This window comes from Lepidochelys olivacea, assembly GCF_965140295.1.
Source record: "Lepidochelys olivacea isolate rLepOli2 genome assembly, chromosome: 8".
NCBI lineage: Eukaryota > Metazoa > Chordata > Testudines > Cheloniidae > Lepidochelys > Lepidochelys olivacea.
In genome coordinates, this window is record NC_140418.1 from 107,110,794 (window position 1) to 107,133,251 (window position 22,458).

Consider the following 22,458-nt stretch of genomic DNA (forward strand, 5'->3'; position numbering starts at 1 on the left):
TGTGCTGGGGGTACATAGGGTGGGGGGGTCACTGGGGGGCTGTGCTGGGGGCACATGGAGCGGGGGCTGTGCTGGGGGCACATAGGGTGGGGGGGTCACTGGGGGGCTGTGCTGGGGGCACATGGAGCGGGGGCTGTGCTGGGGGTACATAGGGTGGGGGGGTCACTGGAGGGCTGTGCTGGGGGCACGTGGGGTGGGGGGGTCACTGGGGGGCTGTGCTGGGGGTACATGGAGCGGGGGCTGTGCTGGGGGTACATGGGGTGGGGGGGGTCACTGGAGGGCTGTGCTGGGGGTACATGGAGCGGGGGCTGTGCTGGGGGCACATGGGGTGGGGGGGTCACTGGAGGGCTGTGCTGGGGGCACATGGGGTGGGGGGGTCACTGGAGGGCTGTGCTGGGGGTACATGGAGCGGGGGCTGTGCTGGGGGCACATGGGGTGGGGGGGTCACTGGAGGGCTGTGCTGGGGGCACATGGGGTGGGGGGGGTCACTGGAGGGCTGTGCTGGGGGTACATAGGGTGGGGGGGTCACTGGGGGGCTGTGCTGGGGGTACATGGAGCGGGGGCTGTGCTGGGGGGGGGTCACTGGAGGGCTGTGCTGGGGGTACATGGGGTGAGGGTCACTGGCCAGCCTGCTGGCTCTCATGGGATGATTGCTGCATGTTCCTGAGAGTGGGGTAGGAAACCCCCCCCCCATGCATGGGGAACGTGTCCCTGACCCTATCAGTCACTGGTGAATTCATGCCCAGGAGCAGGGGGCTGTGACTCCAGTTGCCATTTTCCATAGAAACACTGCTCCATTCAGGAATGCTGCTAGCTCCTGGCCTGCTGCCTATCCAGGGGCAGAGAGTTCCACAGGTGAATTATTCAGTTGTTGAGCTGGGTCCCACTCCTGGCCATCCTGTGTCTGTACAGCACATTTCACCTTTGCAAGGCAGGGGCGGAGCTGCCTGGATGGCCTGGCACCTGGCCTCTCTGGTCAGACAGTAGCAGTCTGCTTTCCGTGCCCCTGGCAGCGCCCCCTCCCCACCCCGCCCCCCTAAGCACCATGGCTGAATTGCATTTGACTCCAACACGGGTGCAGGGCCTGGCTGGGTTACCTGCTACCTGCCCAGCTCCCGCTCCCCCTCTCCCGGGCACAGAGGTCCTAATGCGGGTGGGGACATGGCAGCTGCAGCGAGGCTGTACCTGCCTGCATGAGGAAATGCACCCACAACATACCAGACCCCACCTGCTGGGCCAAGGCCAGGCAGCTACTCCGCCCTCCACTAGGAAACAGCATCTGAGGCCCCCTGCCAGGGGGAGTGTGGGTCCTGCTCTGCCCAGGGGAGAGGGCCAGGGCCCAGCACCGAGGGGAGAGGAGGGACAGCCCCAGATGTTGCCCCTGGGCAGAGCAGAAGGGGTGGAGTTCCCACACTGGGGTGGGCAGGGGTCCCAGAGAGGGGATAGGGGCACCCCAGAGGTAGGAAGTCCAGGTCAGGGCCCCCTGAGGAGGGATGGTTTGAAATGAGATCACAGCCCAGTGGCAGGCTCATTAGACGGGGGGAGCATGGGAGTCGGGGCAGCGACATGGGGCAGGGGGCAGCCTCCCCTGTCCCCCCTCCTCACCCATGGCACAGCCTCTGCCCAGGCCCAGAGTCAGCTGCACAGCCCATCATTTTATTGCTACAGAAAAATACAACTGTACAAAAATAGAGTTTATCCAACTTTACAAATGCAGATACCGGTCAGAATAATATAAAGGGGGGGGGCACGTGGGACTGCTGGCCACAGGCCCAGGCCTCCATAGCAACAGCTTTACATCGACCCCCCTTCCCCCACAACATCATAAATAGGAGCCGCCGCTCAAGACCAATAAATAAATAACTTAGAGTAATAAATAGTCAGGGCCCAGCATGGCCGGGGGGTGCCCTGCTGGCCCGGCTCCCCTGCATGGGCACCAGCACTGGGCAGCTAACGCTGCTCCCCATGGGGGCAGACACAGGCTGCCCAGCCCCACAGCAGTGGGTGCCCGTGCCTGGCTGTGGCCTCTGCCCTAGGCACCTGCGGGGAGCCCTGGCCACCTGCACCCCCAGGCTGGTACCTGCTCCTCTCCCAGCAGCCCTTGGGCCCCCAGCACTTTCCTCTGCTGCAGCCACCCTGCTCCCCAATGGGCCCCCCAGGACAGCTCACTGCCTCCCCCCACCGCCCTGTCCCAAGGGGCTGGGGGAGGGGGATCTTTTCTAGAGGGACAGGTAAGATGCCAGGGGACGGGCTCGGCCTGCCTGGTTTCTAGCCCCATATGCCCCCTTTGCTGGGCTGGACACTCAGATCCAGCTTCCGCCAGCAGGCGAGAGGAGGTGGGGAGCGTCTGCGAGGCCCCCGCACCACTTCACTCCCACAGCACCGGCAGCTCTTCCCCCAGAAATACGGGGCAAAAAACTGCCACCCCAGGAGCAGAGGGGTCCTGGGTATAAGTCCCAGGGAAAGGGGCCAGGCCACAAGCAGCTAGGAAGGGTGCACCCCAAAGCACACTGACGGGCCTGTCCCTTTATGGGGGGCAATTCTAGCAAGTGGCTCAGAGATCACCACAGCCTCTAGGCTAGGGCCAGCCCCTCCTCACACTGCCACTGCCCCAGCCCGAGCCCTGGGGCCAACTGCCTCCCACGCACTGCAGCCGGGCTAGAGCCAGCCAGAGCTGGGGGGCAGCCCCCCGCAGGGCCACGCATCCCCCAGGACTCTGGACCAAGCAGGGAGCCCATGCGGCCAAGGACCCAGCCTGGCAGTTCGTCCCCCTGTGCTAGGGGGTGCAGCTGGGCCAGGAGAGCGCACACAGGGGCTGACGGTTCTCACGCACCTTACTCCGCAAGAGATGCGCTCAGGTTACCAGCCACCAGCCTGGGCAGCGGGGGCCCCGGAAGCCCGTTGTGGAGCTGGGACCGGAGCGGACGCCAGCCCTGCAGCTGGCATTCCAGGGAGGGCTGGGAAGGCCACGCCAGGCAGACGAGGCTGGCTGTTTGGCACTGGAGCGGGCAGCTCGGAAGCTGCTGAGTGAACATGGCAGAGCAGCGAGCAGGGCCCGGCTGGCAGGCTCCCTGCCAATGCTCGGCAACCTCCCGGGTCGCCAATGGCAGCGCCAGCTGGCAGGAGGCCAGTGACTGGGGAAGGAGGGGCGCTGGCCGGCCCAAGCAACGAGACTCGCCCTGCTGCCACCAGCCCCACGCTGGGGGTCCCGCTGCCGCTCGGCCTCAGCAGAAGGGGGAGGGCCGGGTGAACCCTCGTCCCTCACTGAGCCGCTCCTCCGGGAGGTTTGGCAATGCTGCAGCCTTCGCCTGTCCCCACCACTCTCTAGGTGCCATGGGGCCCGAGCCTGGGCAGCACCAGGCGGGCAGCGCCCCTGCAGATCAGTCAGCCAATGCACCTGCACTCGGCCGCAGAAAGCTTCTCCACCGTCTGCCAGGTGTTGTGCACGTTCATGAAGGAGACGGCTTCGTAGCGGGTGGGCCGGCAGCAGGGGTGGCTGGCCACGTGGCCCAGCGGGCCTGGCTTGATGGCCTTCTCCCGCAGCAGGGTGGCCAGCGTCAGGTCGTAGTTGCTGCGGCTGCGGTGGCAGGATCCGCTGCAGTACTTGAAGGGCACGATCTCGTCCGAGTCGAAGCCCAGCCCCAGGTCACGCACCTTCACCATCAGCCTGCGGACGGTGCAGTTGGGGCCGTCCCTGCGCCAGCCTGATTTCTTCTCTTTGGTGGGGCTCAGGGGTGAGCGCTCGGCCCGGAGCAGCAGGTTCTTGGCCAGCTGCCCTTCCCCGGGCCCCGCTGCCGTCACGTTGTCCCCTGGGAACACAGGATAGTCAGCCAGAGTACGCCCCCCCCACACACACTCCTTCCTGCCCCCAGAGGGGCTGTCTGGTGCCCGCGGGACCCACAGCACGGGGAGAGCCCACCCGGCCCACGCACACAGCCAGGGCTCAGAGAGGACGGGGCGGGTAGATGCCAACCGGCTCCTGCAGCCAGGACTCAGTCCTAGCGTCAGCCTGGGGCAGGGCCCCGCTGCCCTGGGCTCCGCCCGTCCCCGCCTGGGGTGGCCAGGGGCCCTTTGGGGGGCGCACTCCTGCCTCAGTTCTGGGGCTCAGGGTCACCAGCTGCCCTGAGCTCAGGAGCCTGCCCCCTCCCGGTAGCCCTGCTGCCCCCAGGCCCTGAGCAGTGCTGGGCATGTGGGGCCCATGGGGCTCTCTGCTCCCGGAACGGGAGGCATGACACAGGGGCACGAGGGGCCTGAACTGCCCTGAGCAATACTGACCCCACGCACCCCCATCGTGCCTGGCCCTTCTCCTGCCCCATGCCCTCCCGCTCCCCCTCCTCCCCCACCCACACCTACCGGAGAGGTGGCTCCAGGCTTTGGCGAGCGGTGCCTCCAGGCTGTCCTCTGCTCCGGGGCTGGGGGTGCCCATGCCGCCCGCAGTGGGTGCAGCCCCCAGGGTGGTGTTGTGGTGCCAGGTGTGCGGGGTTCCCGTGGCCACGCTGCTCAGCAGCGACAGGATGGCGAGGGTACCCCACAGCACCCCCTCCTGGAACACAGCACGGGCTCAGCATGGCAGCAACGCGCACGGGGTGCAGGCCGGGCGCAGGGGGGGATGGGGCGCTCCATGCTGCAGCCCCCAAGGCAGGGCTCCCAGCCTCCCCGGGAGAGGGCCAGAGTCGGTGGGGGGCGGGCAGGAGAGGGGAGCAGGACCCACAGGGGAAAGCCAGACTAGCCAAGGCTGCATACCCCTTGCCTGGGCCACAGCTGCCCCCACCCCTCTGTGCGTTGCTTCTGGAGCGGGCCTTCTCCCGTGGGGCTGCACTCACCCTGGGCCTTTGGCGCAGAGTCCTCGCGTGGGGGGAGGCCGGCCCCCCCGCTGTCAGCTCCATCCTGTCTGCAAATACAAAGATTGGGGGTGAGTGTGAACGCTCCTGGGCTGCGGATGCCGGGGAAGGAAACCCACCCACGGGGCTGGGGCCAACCACCCCCTGCCCCAGACACACGGCGCCTTCACCCCTCAGCCCCACATGCCTGGCCCCTGCCTCGCTCTGGACAGCATTCCCAGAGAGGGCTGGATTAATGTGGGGTGTGGGGGGTCAGGATACAGCTCCCTCCAGCCTGTTGGTAAACACAGCCCCATCCCCCCCATCTGCAACGTCAACCCCCACCACCTTCCCCCCACTGCCCTCCACCCCAACATTGACCCCCCCAAACACCCACCACCCCCTCCCTCACAGCCCTCCAACCCCCAATATCCTCCCCCTTCCCCCCCCCCCAGTTGGTCCCTGGGGCTGCAACGAGCAGCTGGTCAGCTGTCCCATGGCCTCCCAACAGGGGTTAATGCCAGCCCTCTGGCCTGGGCCCTCTTCCCAGCGGCTTCCCTTAATTGGCACAGGCTGGGCTGTGTCCCCACAATCTTGAAGCAGGCTGAGCCAGAGCCTGGGAGCCGCTCCCCGAGCCAGGGGGGAGCAGGGGTGTCCCAGAGCCCATCAGCTCCTCTGAGTAGCCCTGGGAGGCTCCTGGGTCAGCTGGAGGTGCCCCCCGCCCCAGGCTCTAGTGGCTCAGTTTGAAGGCAGAATTTCGGGGGAGCGCGTGCAAGGCCCAGCTCTGCTCCCAGCCCCCCCGGAACGAGTGGCGGGAGGGTGGGAAGTACTGAGCGCTGCCGGGAGCCTTGTCTGTGCCCAGAGCACACGTTTCACTCTGGTCACTGGGGAGCGAGAACCACACCCCCGGGGAGAAGCCCCCCCCACCTTCACACCAGCACCGGGGAGGGAGGGAGTCAGGATGGAGCAGCCTGGGCCCCTCCTGCCCCGCACGTCTCTGGCAGGCTCACGGCCCAGGCAAGAGGGTTTAACTCCTCACTAGCATAACTGAGGACCTCCTTCTCCATAGGAATGGCCAGTCCTTCTCTGAATCTGGTGACCCCCTGGGGTTCTATGGGATCTAGTGGCAGTGAGTTCCACAGGCTCATCTGGTACTTCCCCTAGTCCTGCCCATCTCTCCTGGCCTCTGACCCAGCTCAATGCCACTCCCTGAGTCCCTCCTTCCCCTAGTCTCACTGTGCTTTGGAGAAGCCGGGAGCAGAACAGGGGAGCCCGGGGAGGCGGCCTGAGCAAGCTAGAGACCAGCTCTAGGACACTCATCCCCTAGGCACCAAGTGCCTGAGCAAGCCAAGCCAAGCCCAGCAACAAGCTAGCCCACAGCCCCCCCCCCCGCCCCCGGCACAGAACAGGGCCCCAGCACCAGACGGCGCCTTCGGCCGCGGTGGCTGGATTCCCACAGGGCCTGGGGGCAGAACAGAGCTCCTCGCCAGACAGCCATGCTGCCTGTTTCACCTGGCCCTGAGAGCAGCTGGGGCGGCCCCCTGCTATGGGGCAACCTGCCCCCGGGCTCCAACCCCACGCACAAGGCAGGTGCAGGGGCAAGTGCCCGCACGCACGTGCGCCAGGCCGAGCCCCGTGCACCGCTGGCCTCCCCTGCAGCTGCCGTTGGGCTTGCAGCCCTTTCTCCTGCACAGAGGCTCGCTGGAGCTGCCCGCCCAGCCCTACCCACCCACCATTTGTCCAGAGCCTGCCAAGACACTCGAATCGTCCCGTCCGACGTGCATGACCCAGCACTGAGCTGTGTTCCCCTGCTAGCGGTGTGTCTGCAGAGGCTGCCACCTCCCTGCTCCTCCTTCCCGGGAACCGAGTATCCCAGTCCCAGCCCAGAACCCCCAGCCCCTGCCACAACCCCATTCACCCCCCCACACACCCTGTTCTGTCCAGCTCTGCCCGTTCCTGCTCTGTGCCTGGGAGAAGGAGAAATGGGTGCTGCTGGGCACTCGGGCATCTGCAATGGGGCAGGACAGCTGGCTGGGGTCTGTGAGTGTTAACTGGCCATCACCAACAGCCCCAGGGGACCGCACTGGATCACCCACAATGCATCACAACCCAGGAACTGTGCACAGCCGCGAATGGGGTCTCATCACCCCTGCCCGGCCATGGCAGGACTCAGGCTTGCCTGCCTTTGCAGGCTGATGGCTGGTGAGAGATGTGCACCGCAGGAGAACGGGGACCATCAAGCCAGCTCCAGCCCCACGAGCAAGGTGCAGGGCCTGGGTAGAGGGATCCGCCCCTAGCCCCAAGCCCAGCACCTGCAGCCCTGGCCTGGCCTGTGCCCTGATGGGAGAGGGAGGAGGAGTCAGGCCCAGCCCTCTCCACCCACACACAGTGGCCAGACAAGCCCAGCCCACTGGCAGCAGATCCACAGAGCAGGAAATCAGCCAGGTGATTACACAAGTGCCCTGGCTCCCAGCCCACAGGCAGCTCGTCACATCCAGCTGGAAACCCTCTTTACCTGGGGGCTGCAGCTGCTCCCCGCTCCACCCATGGTGGGCCTGGAGGTCAGTGGGGATGGGCAATGCCCTCTCTACCTGCCCTGCCCAGAGCAAACCCCTCCCTGCTGGCTGAGCTGCCTTTCCATGGGCCGCACAGCTCGGCCTGCATCCCCAGCCCCGGAGCTGCGGGAAGGCAGAACCGTGGATGGAGTTTGGCCAAGGGAATCCACACGGGCCTTTGGCGACCCCCTGGGTGGTGACCACTCCCTCCACAGCCCGTTAGCTGTCCTGGGCCAGCCAGAGCAGTTCAGTCCCTCTGAGCAGCATGTGGAAAGCCGCACAGCGTCCTTGTGACCATCACGGCACCAGGCAGCCCCGGCCAATGCCTGGACTCGGCCCCAGCCCCCCCATTCGTAACCCATAGTGCCAAGGCCCTGCAGCTGCGCAGGAGAAGGGGGCGAGCTCCCTCTGGGACAGAGCTGGGAGATGCCAGCCTGAGAGAAGAGGGCCTGGGCCAGGCCTTTGCAGCGGGTACCTAGCCCCTAGCTGCTCTGAGGCCCAGCGTGGAGCGAGTGCGCGGGCCAGTCACCTCCAGCTGGGCCCCTCCGAAGCCTCAGGGGAGACAGGGCCTGGTGATATCACCTCTGGCTGTGGGGCCAGCACTGCTAGAGATGCCAGCAGGGTCTCTGCCCAGCCGCAGCTGGTCCTGGGGGGGCTGGGAGCCTCCCCGTGCGGGGATTTGGACGCCACCTGCCCTGCCAGGTTGGTCCCCCTCCGGTATCCCATGGCTGGCTGAGCTGCAATTCTCCACTAGCCCTGAGGGGGGCAGCACAGACCCAGCCTGTGCTGGCCCTTCACCGTGTCACGGCAAACCCAAGCCAGAGAGAATTCCCCCCTTCCCACGCCCCTGGGGTCAGCCAGCCCCACGCGCAGTCACCTCCAATCCCGCACTAACGGGCCAGCTCCTCGCAGGCGGGAGGATCCGCAGGGGCCGAGGGGCACCCAGCGACCCCAAAGTGCTGACAGACACGAGCCCTCAGGGTCACCCCCCTCAACGCAGCGAAGGGGACTCTGGCCCCAGCCTGACCTGAGGGGGATGGGTGGGCAGGTTAGAGAGGCGAACGGGCAGTCTGTCATCCGGAGGGGGCCCACGTGCCCTAGTCTGCACCGGCTGCCTTGCCGGAGCCAGCAGAGGCCGAACTCAGAGCCCAGCTCTGCTGGAAGGAGCGAGTCCAGCTGTGCCAGCTGCTAGGGCGCTGTGGGCACCCGAGGGTGCCACCAGCAGTGCAGACACCCAGGGGCCCGGCATGCAGCCTCCGCCCCTCCTAGGGGCCCTGGGGCGGGAACCCAGGACAGAACCGAATCTCTTCCCCGCCCCCCCCCGCCTCGCTGTGCCCACACCCTGGGGGACTGGGATGGGGGCAGAGCCACACCTGGGGCTGCAGCCCCGCCCTGGAGGAAACACAAGGACACAAAGACCCACAAGTCACCTGCCTTGGGCGCTGGCCCAGCTGTCCTCTCAGCAGGCCTGTTAGCTGCAGCTGCCGCCCCTGCCTCAATCACCGAGTCACAGGAGACCTGGGCTCCGGGCTTGTCTCCCTCCTGCTGGGCAACAGAGACAGGCAGGTCTGCGGGGAACACCTGCCGCGGGCACCCACCCTGGTAGGCTTGGAGCTGCCGCTTGAGGGCAGACCTGGCCAAGGTCACGCCACCCCTTCAGCATGAAAGGGCAGCCGCTCCAGAGACGGGATTCCCAGCCCCTCCTGCCGCTGGAGCCAGCCCCAAAGCGACCTCCAACAGAGCTTCTCCTCCAACTGCTCCTCAGCCTGGGGACTGGCACGTGCCACTCATGGCCCCGGTTCCCCGGCTCGACGGGCCTCTGGAGAACAACTTCCATAGGGAGTACCCGGCTGGTGGGGCTACAGAGCACAGCATGGCCGGCACTGCTAGCCAACGACAGGCTTTAGTGGCTCAAGCAGGTCTAGCAAGAGCAGGACACAACACAAAGGCAGGCAGCCGGGGGGTGCCAGGAGGGCAAGGCTGGGGCACCTTGAGCCTCTGTGGGAAGGCAGGGACACAGCATGGGGCAGAGGCAGCACAAGGAGACAGGACAGCGACGGTACAAGGGGGACGGGGATCCTGGAGCATCAGGTACCCGATACCCGCAGCGCCAGGAGAGCTGGGCGCAGGGCAGCCGCTGCCAAGCTCTGCCCCCTGGAGAGTGGCTGCTCACATGGGGCTGGCTCCTCCTCCCTTTGAAGCTGCACCTGCGGGCTCCTGGCTCCTCGCCTCTCTGCAAGAGCCAGCCCAGCTGCTCCCCCATGGGGCCAGTGCGGGGGCGTCTGCCACCAGCAGGGGACAAGGCAGCTGGGCAGCGGGCCCAGGAGCCGGAGCAGGCGGCTGGGAGGCGTGCACAGCAGAGAGAGCGATGGCTTTCCACAACGGGCAGAATACGGGCTGAGCTGCAGACGGCGGGGCACACAGACGCTCCCTGAGCTGGAGAATCATGCCACGGGGTTTGGCTGGAACAGCCACCGGCTCAGCCATGGAGCCCAGCAATTGCCAGAGACACTGCACCGGGCAGTGGGGGGGACTCCAGTTATCCGGGAGATTCCCGACGAAGGCAGAGAGGCGCTGACCCGGAGCTGGCGGGGGTCAGGCAGACCGCAGGGCGTGCAGGTAGGGCACATTCAGGCGCAGCCCATGCCAGAGGAATGGCAGAAATGGGCCGACAGCAGAAGCAACCAGTGAAGGGAAGCGGGTGGGGGCTCGTGCAGGAAGGCAGGCCCCAGGCATGGACTGGGGGCTCTGGGCTGGGCCCAAGCCATGACACTCTCTTGGGGCCATCACGTAACCTGGACTCTCTCTATCCCACTGCCCTGGGCTCTGCCAGGCTCCAGGGATGGACTGGGGAGCGCTCAGTGCGGAGGAGCTGGGGTCCCCAGAGTCACGGGGGGGGGGGTCGAAGACCCAAGGCCTGTTCTGCCGCTGTGGCGTGTGCTGCAGACGCAGCTCACGAGCCCCAGGCCGCAGCAGGGTGGATTCAGGCTACAGGCTCTTTAGGACGCACAAGGAGCGCACCTGCCTTTAGGACGCCTGGCCCCCGAAAATGAGCGTGCACCTCTCCGGCCCTCCCCCTCGGCCTGGCTGTGCTCTGCTGGCTGGAGACAGGACATAAAGGCCGCAGGGCCAGGGTGGGACAGAAGGGGAGTTCCATGGGTGACAGCTCCCTGCCCACACACACACTGCCAGCCTCTGGCTAGCACGACCCCAAGCTGCCTGCTGTTCTCCCCGGCCCCCAGCAGCCTCCTGGCTCTAAAGGGCAGCGCGGGAGGAGGGGGAGACCGGCTCCAGGACCCCTGCTGGAGCTATCCCACCTAAGGTCCGGGGGAGCCAGGTGCATCCTGTCGGAGACCAGGGCTGCTGGGGGGCATGGCTGTGACTCTAGCCCTCCCTGGGTCTCCTGGCTGCTGCAGAAAGAGGATTGTGGAGCTACCCTCCCAGTCCCCGAGTAGCCCCAGGGCTGCGCCTGCCGCTGATCAGTGCTGAGAAAAGTCAACATGCCTCCGGGCCCCATCAGTGCCCCCCAGGGCTCTGGAGAGCAGCAGCCGACCCGACCAGGGTCCAGGTAATCTCAGCAGGCGGCTGTGGGGGAGGGGAGAGCAATGCTGAGCAGCGGCAGAGACGCCGGAGCTGGCTGCTGGCTCAGGCAGACCACGCTGCATAGAGCTCGGCAGGCAGGTGCTACTCAGCAGGATTAGCCGAGCGTCTGCAGCAAATATGCATATTCATTAACTCTGCCAGAGCTCTGGAGAAACAGGTGTGTCAGAGCCCGCCACCCCAGGCTTCCGGCACCCCCTTTGCCAGTGGATTTGTTGTGCCCTGACCCTCAGGGCTCTCTCTAGTCTTGGCTGAGCCGAGACATCCGAGTATCGCAGACAGGGAAGGACAAAGGCCTGACGGAGCGGGAGGGACTGGGCACTCCCAGCAGGTCCCTGCCAGCGGCTGATTTCCACAGACCGCAAGGGCGCTGCAGCGAAGGAAGGCGGCTCCAGGCAGATGAGACGGGGTCCCTGGACCCTCCTGCTGGGGCGGGAGGAAGGAGACGAAGCCTCTGAGCCAGCTGGAGAATCGTCCCGGCAGACGAGAGGATGTTTACACACTCTTCCCGGGTGCGACTGCCTCAGGGACACCCCCTTCCCCCACCAGGGGCGGCTGGAAGAGCGACCGGGGCTTCCCCCCCCCGGCAGGCAGCACGCTGCAGAAAGGGGCTGCAGGACCGTGCGTTGCCCGGACAAGCCAGAGCTCCGGCTGCTGCTCCCGGAGAAACTTTCCAGAGGAAGGGAGGAGGGAGATTTATGTTTACGTTCCTACACAAACACTTGGAAATGTCAGCGTGAAGCCTTCCATGGGCTGGAAGCCGCCCAAGGGCCTGGTGTCCCGCTCACCTCACAGAGAGCCCAACCGACGCCTCCAGGACGGCTCACGCCCGCCGGCCCAGCTGCCTCCCTGGGGCCCAGCTCACCGGCTCCACGGCTGAGATGGGAACCCAGTGCCCAGACCAGCCTCCTGCATGGGGCCAACCCGACAGCCTTGCGCGCCCCCCAAAGCGCAGCCAGAGCCCGCCGGGCTCCCGCAGCCCCAGGCCTCGCCCGGGGCCAGAGGAGCCATGTGCTACCGCCATTCTCCAGCCAGGCCAAGGGGCGCTGGCAGGTCAGGCTGGGCCCGCGCCAGGAGCGACCCAGGCCGGCGCTCGCTCTCCCCGGCCAGCTCGCTGCGGGGCGCAGAGGGGCATCACCAGCCGGATATGCCCTGGCAGGTTCCCGCCACCCGGGAAGCCGTCAAGCGGCCGGTGACAGAACGGCCAGGTCCCAGCCGCCCACAGCCGAGCCACGAATCAACCCTGGGAACCGGAACGAGGCAGCACCGAGCCCCCAGCCCTGTTCCCTTCCTCTCGTCCCTCAATCCACCGGCTCAGGGGCTCGCTCTGGGAGAGGGACCCCAGCACCGCCTCGGGGCCCAGAGCTGGTACACGGGGACACAGCTGCCCCACAGATCCCGAGCCAGGCCGCCTCCAGCCTGGCCGCTGCACCCAGCTCTTGGGTCAGGGAAGATCCATGGGCAGGGGAAAGAAGTGCCCTGCTCTGGGGGGCCCCAGGCTGCCCCTAATGCTGGGAAGGAGATGCTAGGAGGGAAGAAGGCCTTGGGCCCCCGGCTGGGCCGCCCCAGGGAGCGGAGGAGGGAGGCCCCTGCCGGGAGCTAATTTGGGCAGCTGCCAGCGGCTAAACAGGGGATTAGCCCGGCCTGGCTCGGCTCAGCTGGGCCCAGTGTGCGGGGCCACGTGTGCCTTGACTGGGGGTGGCCCCAGAGTGAACCACCTCCCCCCCACGCCGCGGGGCGACCCTACCGCAACAACCCCCTCCCTCGCCGCGGGGCGACCCTACTGCAACAACCCCCTCCCTCCCCTCTCCCCCCGCCGCGGGGCGACCCTACCGCAACAACCCCCCCCTCCCCTCTCCCCCCGCCGCGGGACGACCCTACCGCAACAAACCCCCCCTCCCCTCTCCCCCCGCCGCGGGGCGACCCTACCGCAACAACCCCCCCCTCCCCTCTCCCCCCGCCGCGGGGCGACCCTACAGCAACAACCCCCCCCCTCCCCTCCCCCCCGCCGCGGGGCGACCCCACCGCAACAACCCCCCCCCTTCCCCCCGCCGCGGGGCGACCCCACCGCAACAACCCCCCCCTCCCCTCCCCCCCGCCGCGGGGCGACCCCACCGCAACAACCCCCCCCTCCCCTCCCCCCCGCCGCGGGGCGACCCCACCGCAACAACCCCCCCCCTCCCCTCCCCCCCGCCGCGGGGCGACCCTACCGCAACAACCCCCCCCTCCCCTCTCCCCCCGCCGCGGGGCGACCCTACCGCAACAACCCCCCCCCTCCCCTCCCCCCCGCCGCGGGGCGACCCTACCGCAACAACCCCCCCCCTCCCCTCCCCCCCGCCGCGGGGCGACCCTACCGCAACAACCCCCCCCCTCCCCTCCCCCCCGCCGCGGGGCGACCCTACCGCAACAACTCCCCCCTCCCCTCCCCCCCCCCGCCGCGGGGCGACCCTACCGCAACAACCCCCTCCCCGCCGCGGGGCGACCCCACCGCAACAACCCCCCCCTCCCCTCCCCCCCGCCGCGGGGCGACCCCACCGCAACAACCCCCCCCCTCCCCTCCCCCCCGCCGCGGGGCGACCCTACCGCAACAACCCCCCCCTCCCCTCTCCCCCCGCCGCGGGGCGACCCTACCGCAACAACCCCCCCCTCCCCTCTCCCCCCGCCGCGGGGCGACCCTACCGCAACAACCCCCCCCCCCTCTCCCCCCGCCGCGGGGCGACCCTACCGCAACAACCCCCCCTCCCCTCCCCCCCGCCGCGGGGCGACCCTACCGCAACAACCCCCCCTCCCCTCTCCCCCCGCCGCGGGGCGACCCTACCGCAACAAACCCCCCCTCCCCTCTCCCCCCGCCGCGGGGCGACCCTACCGCAACAACCCCCCCCTCCCCTCTCCCCCCGCCGCGGGGCGACCCTACAGCAACAACCCCCCCCCTCCCCTCCCCCCGCCGCGGGGCGACCCTACCGCAACAACCCCCCCTCCCCTCTCCCCCCGCCGCGGGGCGACCCTACAGCAACAACCCCCCCCTCCCCTCCCCCCGCCGCGGGGCGACCCTACCGCAACAACCCCCCCCTCCCCTCCCCCCCCCGCCGCGGGGCGACCCTACCGCAACAACCCCCTCCCCGCCGCGGGGCGACCCCACCGCAACAACCCCCCCCCTCCCCCCCGCCGCGGGGCGACCCCACCGCAACAACCCCCCCCCTCCCCTCCCCCCCGCCGCGGGGCGACCCTACCGCAACAACCCCCCCCTCCCCTCTCCCCCCGCGCGGGGCGACCCTACCGCAACAACCCCCCCCTCCCCTCTCCCCCCGCCGCGGGGCGACCCTACCGCAACAACCCCCCCCTCCCCTCTCCCCCCGCCGCGGGGCGACCCTACCGCAACAACCCCCCCCTCCCCTCTCCCCCCGCCGCGGGGCGACCCTACCGCAACAACCCCCCCCTCCCCTCCCCCCCGCCGCGGGGCGACCCTACCGCAACAACCCCCCCCTCCCCTCCCCCCCGCCGCGGGGCGACCCTACCGCAACAACCCCCCCCTCCCCTCCCCCCCCCCGCCGCGGGGCGACCCTACCGCAACAACCCCCCCCTCCCCTCCCCCCCCCCCGCCGCGGGGCGACCCTACCGCAACAACCCCCTCCCCGCCGCGGGGCGACCCCACCGCAACAACCCCACGTTTGCTGCGAGGCGGGACAGCCGCAGCTCGAGTCTCAGGCTGGGGAAGCGGCTGCAGCCGACCCCGGCCCGGGCTCCCCCAGCCCCGGGAACCCTCCGCCCCCAGCCCCGCTCCACTCACCGTGCGCGCCGGGAGCCTGCGGACCATGCTCCGGGGGTCGCGGCTGGGACGCGCCTCCCCCCTGGCCCCGGGCACCGGTCCCTGGCGGGCATCGAGTCCGCTCCCTGCGGCCGCCAGAGGGACAAAATCACCGGGGCTCCCGGCACCGGGGCACAGACCGACCGACCCCCCGTCCCGCCCCGGACAGACCGACCCCCCGCGTCCCGGGACAGACAGACCGACCGACCCCCCCGTCCCGCCCCGGACAGACCGACCGACCGACCCCCCGTCCCGCCCCGGACAGACCGACCCCCCGCGTCCCGGGACAGACAGACCGACCGACCCCCCCGTCCCGCCCCGGACAGACCGACCCCCCGCGTCCCGGGACAGACCGACCGACCCCCACGTCCCGCCCCCGGACAGACCGACCCCCCGCGTCCCGGGACAGACCGATCGACCCCCCCGTCCCGCCCCGGACAGACCGACCGACCCCCCGCGTCCCGCCCCCGGACAGACCGACCGACCCCCCGCGTCCCGCCTCCGGACAGACCGACCGACCCCCCGCGTCCCGCCTCCGGACAGACCGACCGACCGACCCCCCGTCCCGCCCCCAGATACACCGACCGATCCCCCCAGGCCCCGGACAGACCGACCGACCGACCCCCCCGTCCCGGGGCAGACCAACCGACCCCCCGCGTCCCGCCCCCGGACAGACCGACCGACCGACCCCCCGCGTCCCGGGACAGACCGACCGACCCCCACGTCCCGCCCCCGGACAGACCGACCGCCCCCCCGCGTCCCGGGACAGACCGACCGACCGACCCCCCCGCGCCGCCCCCGGACACACCGACCGACCGACCCCCCCCGTCCCAGGGCAGACCGACCGACCCCCCCGTCCCGCCCCCAGATACACCGACCGACCCCCCCAGGCCCCGGACAGACCGACCGACCCCCCCGTCCCGGGGCAGACCGACCGACCCCCCCAGGCCCCGGACAGACCGACCGACCGACCCCCCCGTCCCGGGGCAGACCCCCAGGCCCCACCCGGTACCTCTTGGCTGCGGTGCGGGCGCATCCCCGGCGGGCTCTGGCGCTCAGCCGGCCCCGGGGGCCATGGCCGGGCTCCGGGACTCGCCGCCCGCCCGCCCGGCCGGCTCACGTTGTCCGCATGGCGAGCCCCGGGGGGCAGGTGCCCGGCGCTGCCTGCGCCGCCCTGCGCGGGAGAGGAGGCGGGTTAGAGCCGGGCGGGCCGGGGCTCGCCCCCCGGGGCCGGGCCGGGCCGGGCCGGGCCGGGACTCACCGAGCGGGGCGAAGCGGCTCCGGGGCCGGGCGGGCGGGCTCGGACCTGCGGCTGCCGGCGGGGCTCGCGGGCGGCCTCTGGGAGGCAGGAGCCGGCTCCATCCTCCTCGCCCGGCCGCTTCTGGTGTCAAATTCCAGCGGCCCCGTCACCTGATCCCCGGGCGGGGCGGAGCTGGGGGCACCCCCGGGCCAGGAGCCGCCCCCCGGACAGACCCACGGACCCCCCCCGGCAGCCGGGACAGACCCACGGACCCCGCCCCCCGGACAGACCCACGGACACCCCACTCCCCCCCGCCAGCCGGGACAGACCCACGGACACGCCCCCGGACAGACCCACGGACACCCCACTCCCCCCCGCCAGACCGGACAGACACACGGACAACCCCCCGCCAGCCGGGACAGACAGATGGACACCCCCCCCCGCCAGCCGGGACAGACCCACGGACACCCCCCCGGACAGACCCACGGACACCCCACTCCCCCCCGCCAGACGGGACAGACCCACGGACACCCCACCCCTGCCAGCCAGGCGGGACAGACCCACGGACACCCCCCCCCCCGCCAGTCGGGACAGACAGATGGACACACACCCCCGCCAGCCGGGACAGACCCACGGACACCCCACCCGGACAGACCCACGGACACCCCACTCCCCCCCGCCAGACCGGACAGACACACGGACACACACCCCCCGGACAGACCCACGGACACCCCACTCCCCCCCGCCAGCCGGGACAGACCCACGGACACCCCCACCCGCCAGTCGGGACAGACAGAGGGACACCCCACCCGGACAGACCCACGGACACCCCACTCCCCCCCGCCAGACCGGACAGACACATGGACACCACTCCCGGTCAGACCCACGGACACCCCCCCCCGGACAGTCCCACGGACAACCGCTCCCCGCCAGTCGGGACAGACCCACGGACCCCCTGCCCCGGACAGACCGACGGACACCCCACTGCCCCCCGCCAGACCGGACAGACACATGGACACCACCCCCGGACAGACCCACGGACACCCCCCCCCCGGACAGTCCCACGGACAACCCCTCCCCGCCAGTCGGGACAGACCCACGGACCCCCCCCCCCGGACAGACCCACGGACACCCCACTCCCCCCCGCCAGCCGGGACAGACAGATGGACACCTCCCCCGCCAGCCGGGACAGACCCACGGACACCCCCCCCGGACAGACCCACGGACACCCCACTCCCCCCCGCCAGACCGGACAGACACACGGACACCCCCCCGCCCCGGACAGACCCACGGACAACCCCACCGCCAGTCGGGACAGACCCACGGACCCCCCCCACCAGCTGGGACAGACACACGGACACCCTGCCACCACTCCACATCCACCCACACACACACCAGGCGGAGACAGAGACTGGGGCGCGTAGGTGGGGGCCCCAGGGGAAGCTGGGTAACAGAGACTGGGGCGCGTAGGTGGGGGCCCCAGGGGAAGCTGGGTAACAGAGACTGGGGTGCGAAGGTGGGGCCCCAGGGGATGCTGGGTAACAGAGACTGGGGCGCGAAGGTGGGGCCCCAGGGGATGCTGGGTAACAGAGACTGGGGCGCGTAGGTGGGGGCCCCAGGGGATGCTGGGTAACAGAGACTGGGGCGCGTAGGTGGGGCCGCAGGGGATGCTGGGTAACAGAGACTGGGGCGCGAAGGTGGGGCCCCAGGGGATGCTGGGTAACAGAGACTGGGGCGCGTAGGTGGGGGCCCCAGGGGAAGCTGGGTAACAGAGACTGGGGCGCGTAGGTGGGGGCCCCAGGGGATGCTGGGTAACAGAGACTGGGGCGCGTAGGTGGGGGCCCCAGGGGATGCTGGGTAACAGAGACTGGGGCGCGAAGGTGGGGCCCCCAGGGGATGCTGGGTAACAGAGACTGGGGCGCGAAGGTGGGGCCCCAGGGGATGCTGGGTAACAGAGACTGGGGGGCGAAGGTGGGGCCCCAGGGGATCCTGGGTAACAGAGACTGGGGCGCGTAGGTGGGGGCCCCAGGGGATGCTGGGTAACAGAGACTGGGGCGCGAAGGTGGGGCCCCAGGGGATGCTGGGTAACAGAGACTGGGGCGCGTAGGTGGGGGCCCCAGGGGATGCTGGGTAACAGAGACTGGGGCGCGTAGGTGGGGCCGCAGGGGATGCTGGGTAACAGAGACTGGGGCGCGAAGGTGGGGCCCCAGGGGATGCTGGGTAACAGAGACTGGGGCGCGTAGGTGGGGGCCCCAGGGGATGCTGGGTAACAGAGACTGGGGTGCGAAGGTGGGGCCCCAGGGGATGCTGGGTAACAGAGACTGGGGCGCGTAGGTGGGGGCCCAGGGGATGCTGGGTAACAGAGACTGGGGCGCGAAGGTGGGGCCCCAGGGGATGCTGGGTAACAGAGACTGGGGTGCTAGAGTGGGGCCCCAGGGGATGCTGGGTAACAGAGACTGGGGTGCGAAGGTGGGGCCCCAGGGGATGCTGGGTAACAGAGACTGGGGCGCGTAGGTGGGGGCCCCAGGGGAAGCTGGGTAACAGAGACTGGGGCGCGTAGGTGGGGGCCCCAGGGGATGCTGGGTAACAGAGACTGGGGCGCGTAGGTGGGGGCCCCAGGGGATGCTGGGTAACAGAGACTGGGGCGCGAAGGTGGGGCCCCCAGGGGATGCTGGGTAACAGAGACTGGGGCGCGAAGGTGGGGCCCCAGGGGATGCTGGGTAACAGAGACTGGGGCGCGAAGGTGGGGCCCCAGGGGATGCTGGGTAACAGAGACTGGGGCGCGTAGGTGGGGCCCCAGGGGATGCTGGGTAACAGAGACTGGGGCGCGTAGGTGGGGGCCCCAGGGGATCCTGGGTAACAGAGACTGGGGCGCGAAGGTGGGGCCCCAGGGGATGCTGGGTAACAGAGACTGGGGCGCGAAGGTGGGGCCCCAGGTTATGCTGGGTAACAGAGACTGGGGCGCGTAGGTGGGGGCCCCAGGGGATGCTGGGTAACAGAGACTGGGGCGCGAAGGTGGGGCCCCAGGGGATGCTGGGTAACAGAGACTGGGGCGCGTAGGTGGGGGCCCCAGGGGATGCTGGGTAACAGAGACTGGGGCGCGAAGGTGGGGCCCCAGGGGATGCTGGGTAACAGAGACTGGGGCGTGTAGGTGGGGGCCCAGGGGATGCTGGGTAACAGAGACTGGGGCGCGAAGGTGGGGCCCCAGGGGATGCTGGGTAACAGAGACTGGGGTGCTAGAGTGGGGCCCCAGGGGATGCTGGGTAACAGAGACTGGGGTGCGAAGGTGGGGCCCCAGGGGATGCTGGGTAACAGAGACTGGGGCGCGTAGGTGGGGGCCCCAGGGGAAGCTGGGTAACAGAGACTGGGGCGCGTAGGTGGGGGCCCCAGGGGATGCTGGGTAACAGAGACTGGGGCGCGTAGGTGGGGGCCCCAGGGGATGCTGGGTAACAGAGACTGGGGCGCGAAGGTGGGGCCCCCAGGGGATGCTGGGTAACAGAGACTGGGGCGCGAAGGTGGGGCCCCAGGGGATGCTGGGTAACAGAGACTGGGGTGCGAAGGTGGGGCCCCAGGGGATGCTGGGTAACAGAGACTGGGGTGCGAAGGTGGGGCCCCAGGGGATGCTGGGTAACAGAGACTGGGGCGCGTAGGTGGGGGCCCCAGGGGAAGCTGGGTAACAGAGACTGGGGCGCAAAGGTGGGGGCCACAGGGGATGCTGGGTAACAGAGACTGGGGCGCGAAGGTGGGGCCGCAGGGGATCCTGGGTAACAGAGACTGGGGCGCGTAGGTGGGGCCCCAGGGGATGCTGGGTAACAGAGACTGGGGCGCGTAGGTGGGGGCCCCAGGGGAAGCTGGGTAACAGAGACTGGAGCGCGTAGGTGGGGGCCGCAGGGGATCCTGGGTAACAGAGACTGGGGCGCGTAGGTGGGGCCCCAGGGGATGCTGGGTAACAGAGACTGGGGCGCGTAGGTGGGGCCCCAGGGGATGCTGGGTAACAGAGACTGGGGCGCGTAGGTGGGGGCCCCAGGGGAAGCTGGGTAACAGAGACTGGAGCGCGTAGGTGGGGGCCCCAGGGGATGCTGGGTAACAGAGACTGGGGCGCGTAGGTGGGGCCCCAGGGGAAGCTGGGTAACAGAGACTGGAGCGCGTAGGTGGGGGCCCCAGGGGATGCTGGGTAACAGAGACTGGGGCGCGAAGGTGGGGCCCCAGGGGATGCTGGGTAACAGAGACTGGGGTGTGAAGGTGGGGCCCCAGGGGATGCTGGGTAACAGAGACTGGGGTGCTAGAGTGGGGCCCCAGGGGATGCTGGGTAACAGAGACTGGGGCGCAAAGGTGGGGGCCACAGGGGATGCTGGGTAACAGAGACTGGGGTGCGAAGGTGGGGCCGCAGGGGATCCTCGGTAATAGAGACTGGGGTGCCAAGGTGGGGCCCCAGAGGATCCTGGGTAACAGAGACTGGGGTGCTAGAGTGGGGCCGCAGGGGATGCTGGGTAACAGAGACTGGGGCGCGAAGGTGGGGCCCCAGGGGATGCTGGGTAACAGAGACTGGGGTGCGAAGGTGGGGCTCCAGGGGATCCTGGGTAACAGAGACTGGGGTGCTAGAGTGGGGCCGCAGGGGATGCTGGGTAACAGAGACTGGGGTGCGAAGGTGGGGCTGCAGGGGATCCTAGGTAACAGAGACTGGGGGGCGAAGGTGGGGCCCCAGGGGATCCTGGGTAACAGAGACTGGGGTGCGAAGGTGGGGCCCCAGGGGATGCTGGGTAACAGCGACTGGGGTGCGAAGGTGGGGCCGCAGGGGATCCTGGGTAACAGAGACTGGGGGGCGAAGGTGGGGCCCCAGGGGATGCTGGGTAACAGAGACTGGGGGGCAAAGGTGGGGCCCCAGGGGATCCTGGGTAACAGAGACTGGGGTGCGAAGGTGGGGCCCCTGGGGATTCTGGGTACCAGAGACTGGGGTGGGCAGCTGCTCTGGGAATGTCTGGCCACCAGGATCCCAGTAGCTGCCACGGCGCTTTGGGCCACGCCAGGGCTGGCCCAGCTCCGCCTCTCCAGCCTGATGCCCCCCTTCGAACAGCCACACGAGGGCCTTTTATGTTCTCTCAGGTTTTGTTCCAGTGGGTGGGGCTGACCCAGCCAGCGCCCATCCCAGCAGAGGGTGTGAGCCCGCGGCAGAGCCCGGGGACAAAGCTCCCGAATGCCTCTTTGAGTCCTCCCTTCCTAGCGCCTCTCACTCCATTACTGCAGAACCTCTGCCCCTCTGTGTGCCCAGCCCTGCCACTGACCCCACTGCCAGGCTCTGCCCTGCACCCTTACCGGCGCTCCCGGACCCCGTATAAACCATACGGCGTAATCCGCTCACACCTCTGAGCCCACGTAAATAGTCGCGTCACCTCTCGGGCACCTTTGTGCTTAATCCCATTGCGGCTGGTCTCCTCGGCAGGGCCAAAGCGCGAGGCTGTTCTGTGCTTTCCCGCGGCCGTTTGTCCCGCAAATGTCTGTCTCTGCAGTGCGGCCCTCGGCAGGGACCCCCCTTCGCTCTGCCGCTGGTGCACAGCTGCCCGGGGCTGGGCTCCCTTCACTTTAACCAGTGCTTCCAACAGGGAGAGCCAAGCCGGGCCCTGTGCTCGGTGTGAGCCACTCACGCGAAGCGTAGGGAACCCGGGTTTACGTAACACGCTGGGCTGGTGCCAGGCCAGTTGCGCCTTACTGAACGTGGCCACTTTGGGTCTGTGCCCCCCCAGCCTGCCCCTTTGCCGCCCATTGGCCTGAGGCCTGGCACCACTTACACTGCGGCCAGAGGCATTTTCTCCTTAGGACCCATTTGCCTACTGCAGCAGGATTAGCCTGTGAGCCCTGAGGCTCAGCTGTGTCCCCGTGTCCCTCTTGCTCTGCCCTGCAGCGTGCTGAGCCGACCTGGCGTGGCCCTTCAGACCCACAGCCTGAAGCCAAACCCAGCAGGGCCCAACCCCCCAGCCAGGGCCTACGGCGCTGGACTCGCCCTGCCCGGGGCCCAGCTCAGCCTGGCACGAAGGTGGACGCAGTGAACACGGTGACAGTGACCCTCTGGAGCAAGTGCTGGGGGCCATGCTGGAGTCACCAGCCCTGAGAATGTTTAAATCAGGCTTGGCTGGTTTCTAACAGATCTGCTCCCGCCCGGCCACTCATGCTGCCTCTCCTTTCCCCCAGAGCCTGCCCGGGATCCAGGAGCCCTCCCAGCCAGGGCCTGGCGCTGCAGCCCCCGCTAACGCCCTTTGGTGTCGTTCCCGTAATAGCTCCCTGTTGGGTTGGGGGCAGCACTGGGCACGGCCCCGATGGGCTGACAGGCGCTGCCGGGTCCCTGGCAGATGGGAGCACCCGGGCGCTTTCGGGGCATGGCGGGGGAGCGACTCCAGTCATTCCTCGCATGGAAATCCCACAGGGCAAGTGGGGCCAATTGCT

The 22,458-nt window shown here is 69.2% G+C and overlaps 1 protein-coding gene across 1 annotated transcript; it reads right to left on the minus strand.

Moving 5' to 3' along the window:
• Positions 1–1,650: 1,650 nt before the first annotated feature.
• Positions 1,651–16,117, minus strand: ARTN (artemin). The gene is given in 7 exon segments (XM_084636611.1): positions 1,651–3,809; positions 4,354–4,543; positions 4,824–4,891; positions 14,763–14,823; positions 14,825–14,866; positions 15,793–15,954; positions 16,042–16,117. Coding segments are annotated over 6 exon segments (810 nt in total). The 5' UTR covers positions 15,817–15,954; positions 16,042–16,117; the 3' UTR covers positions 1,651–3,384.
• Positions 16,118–22,458: the final 6,341 nt, after the last annotated feature.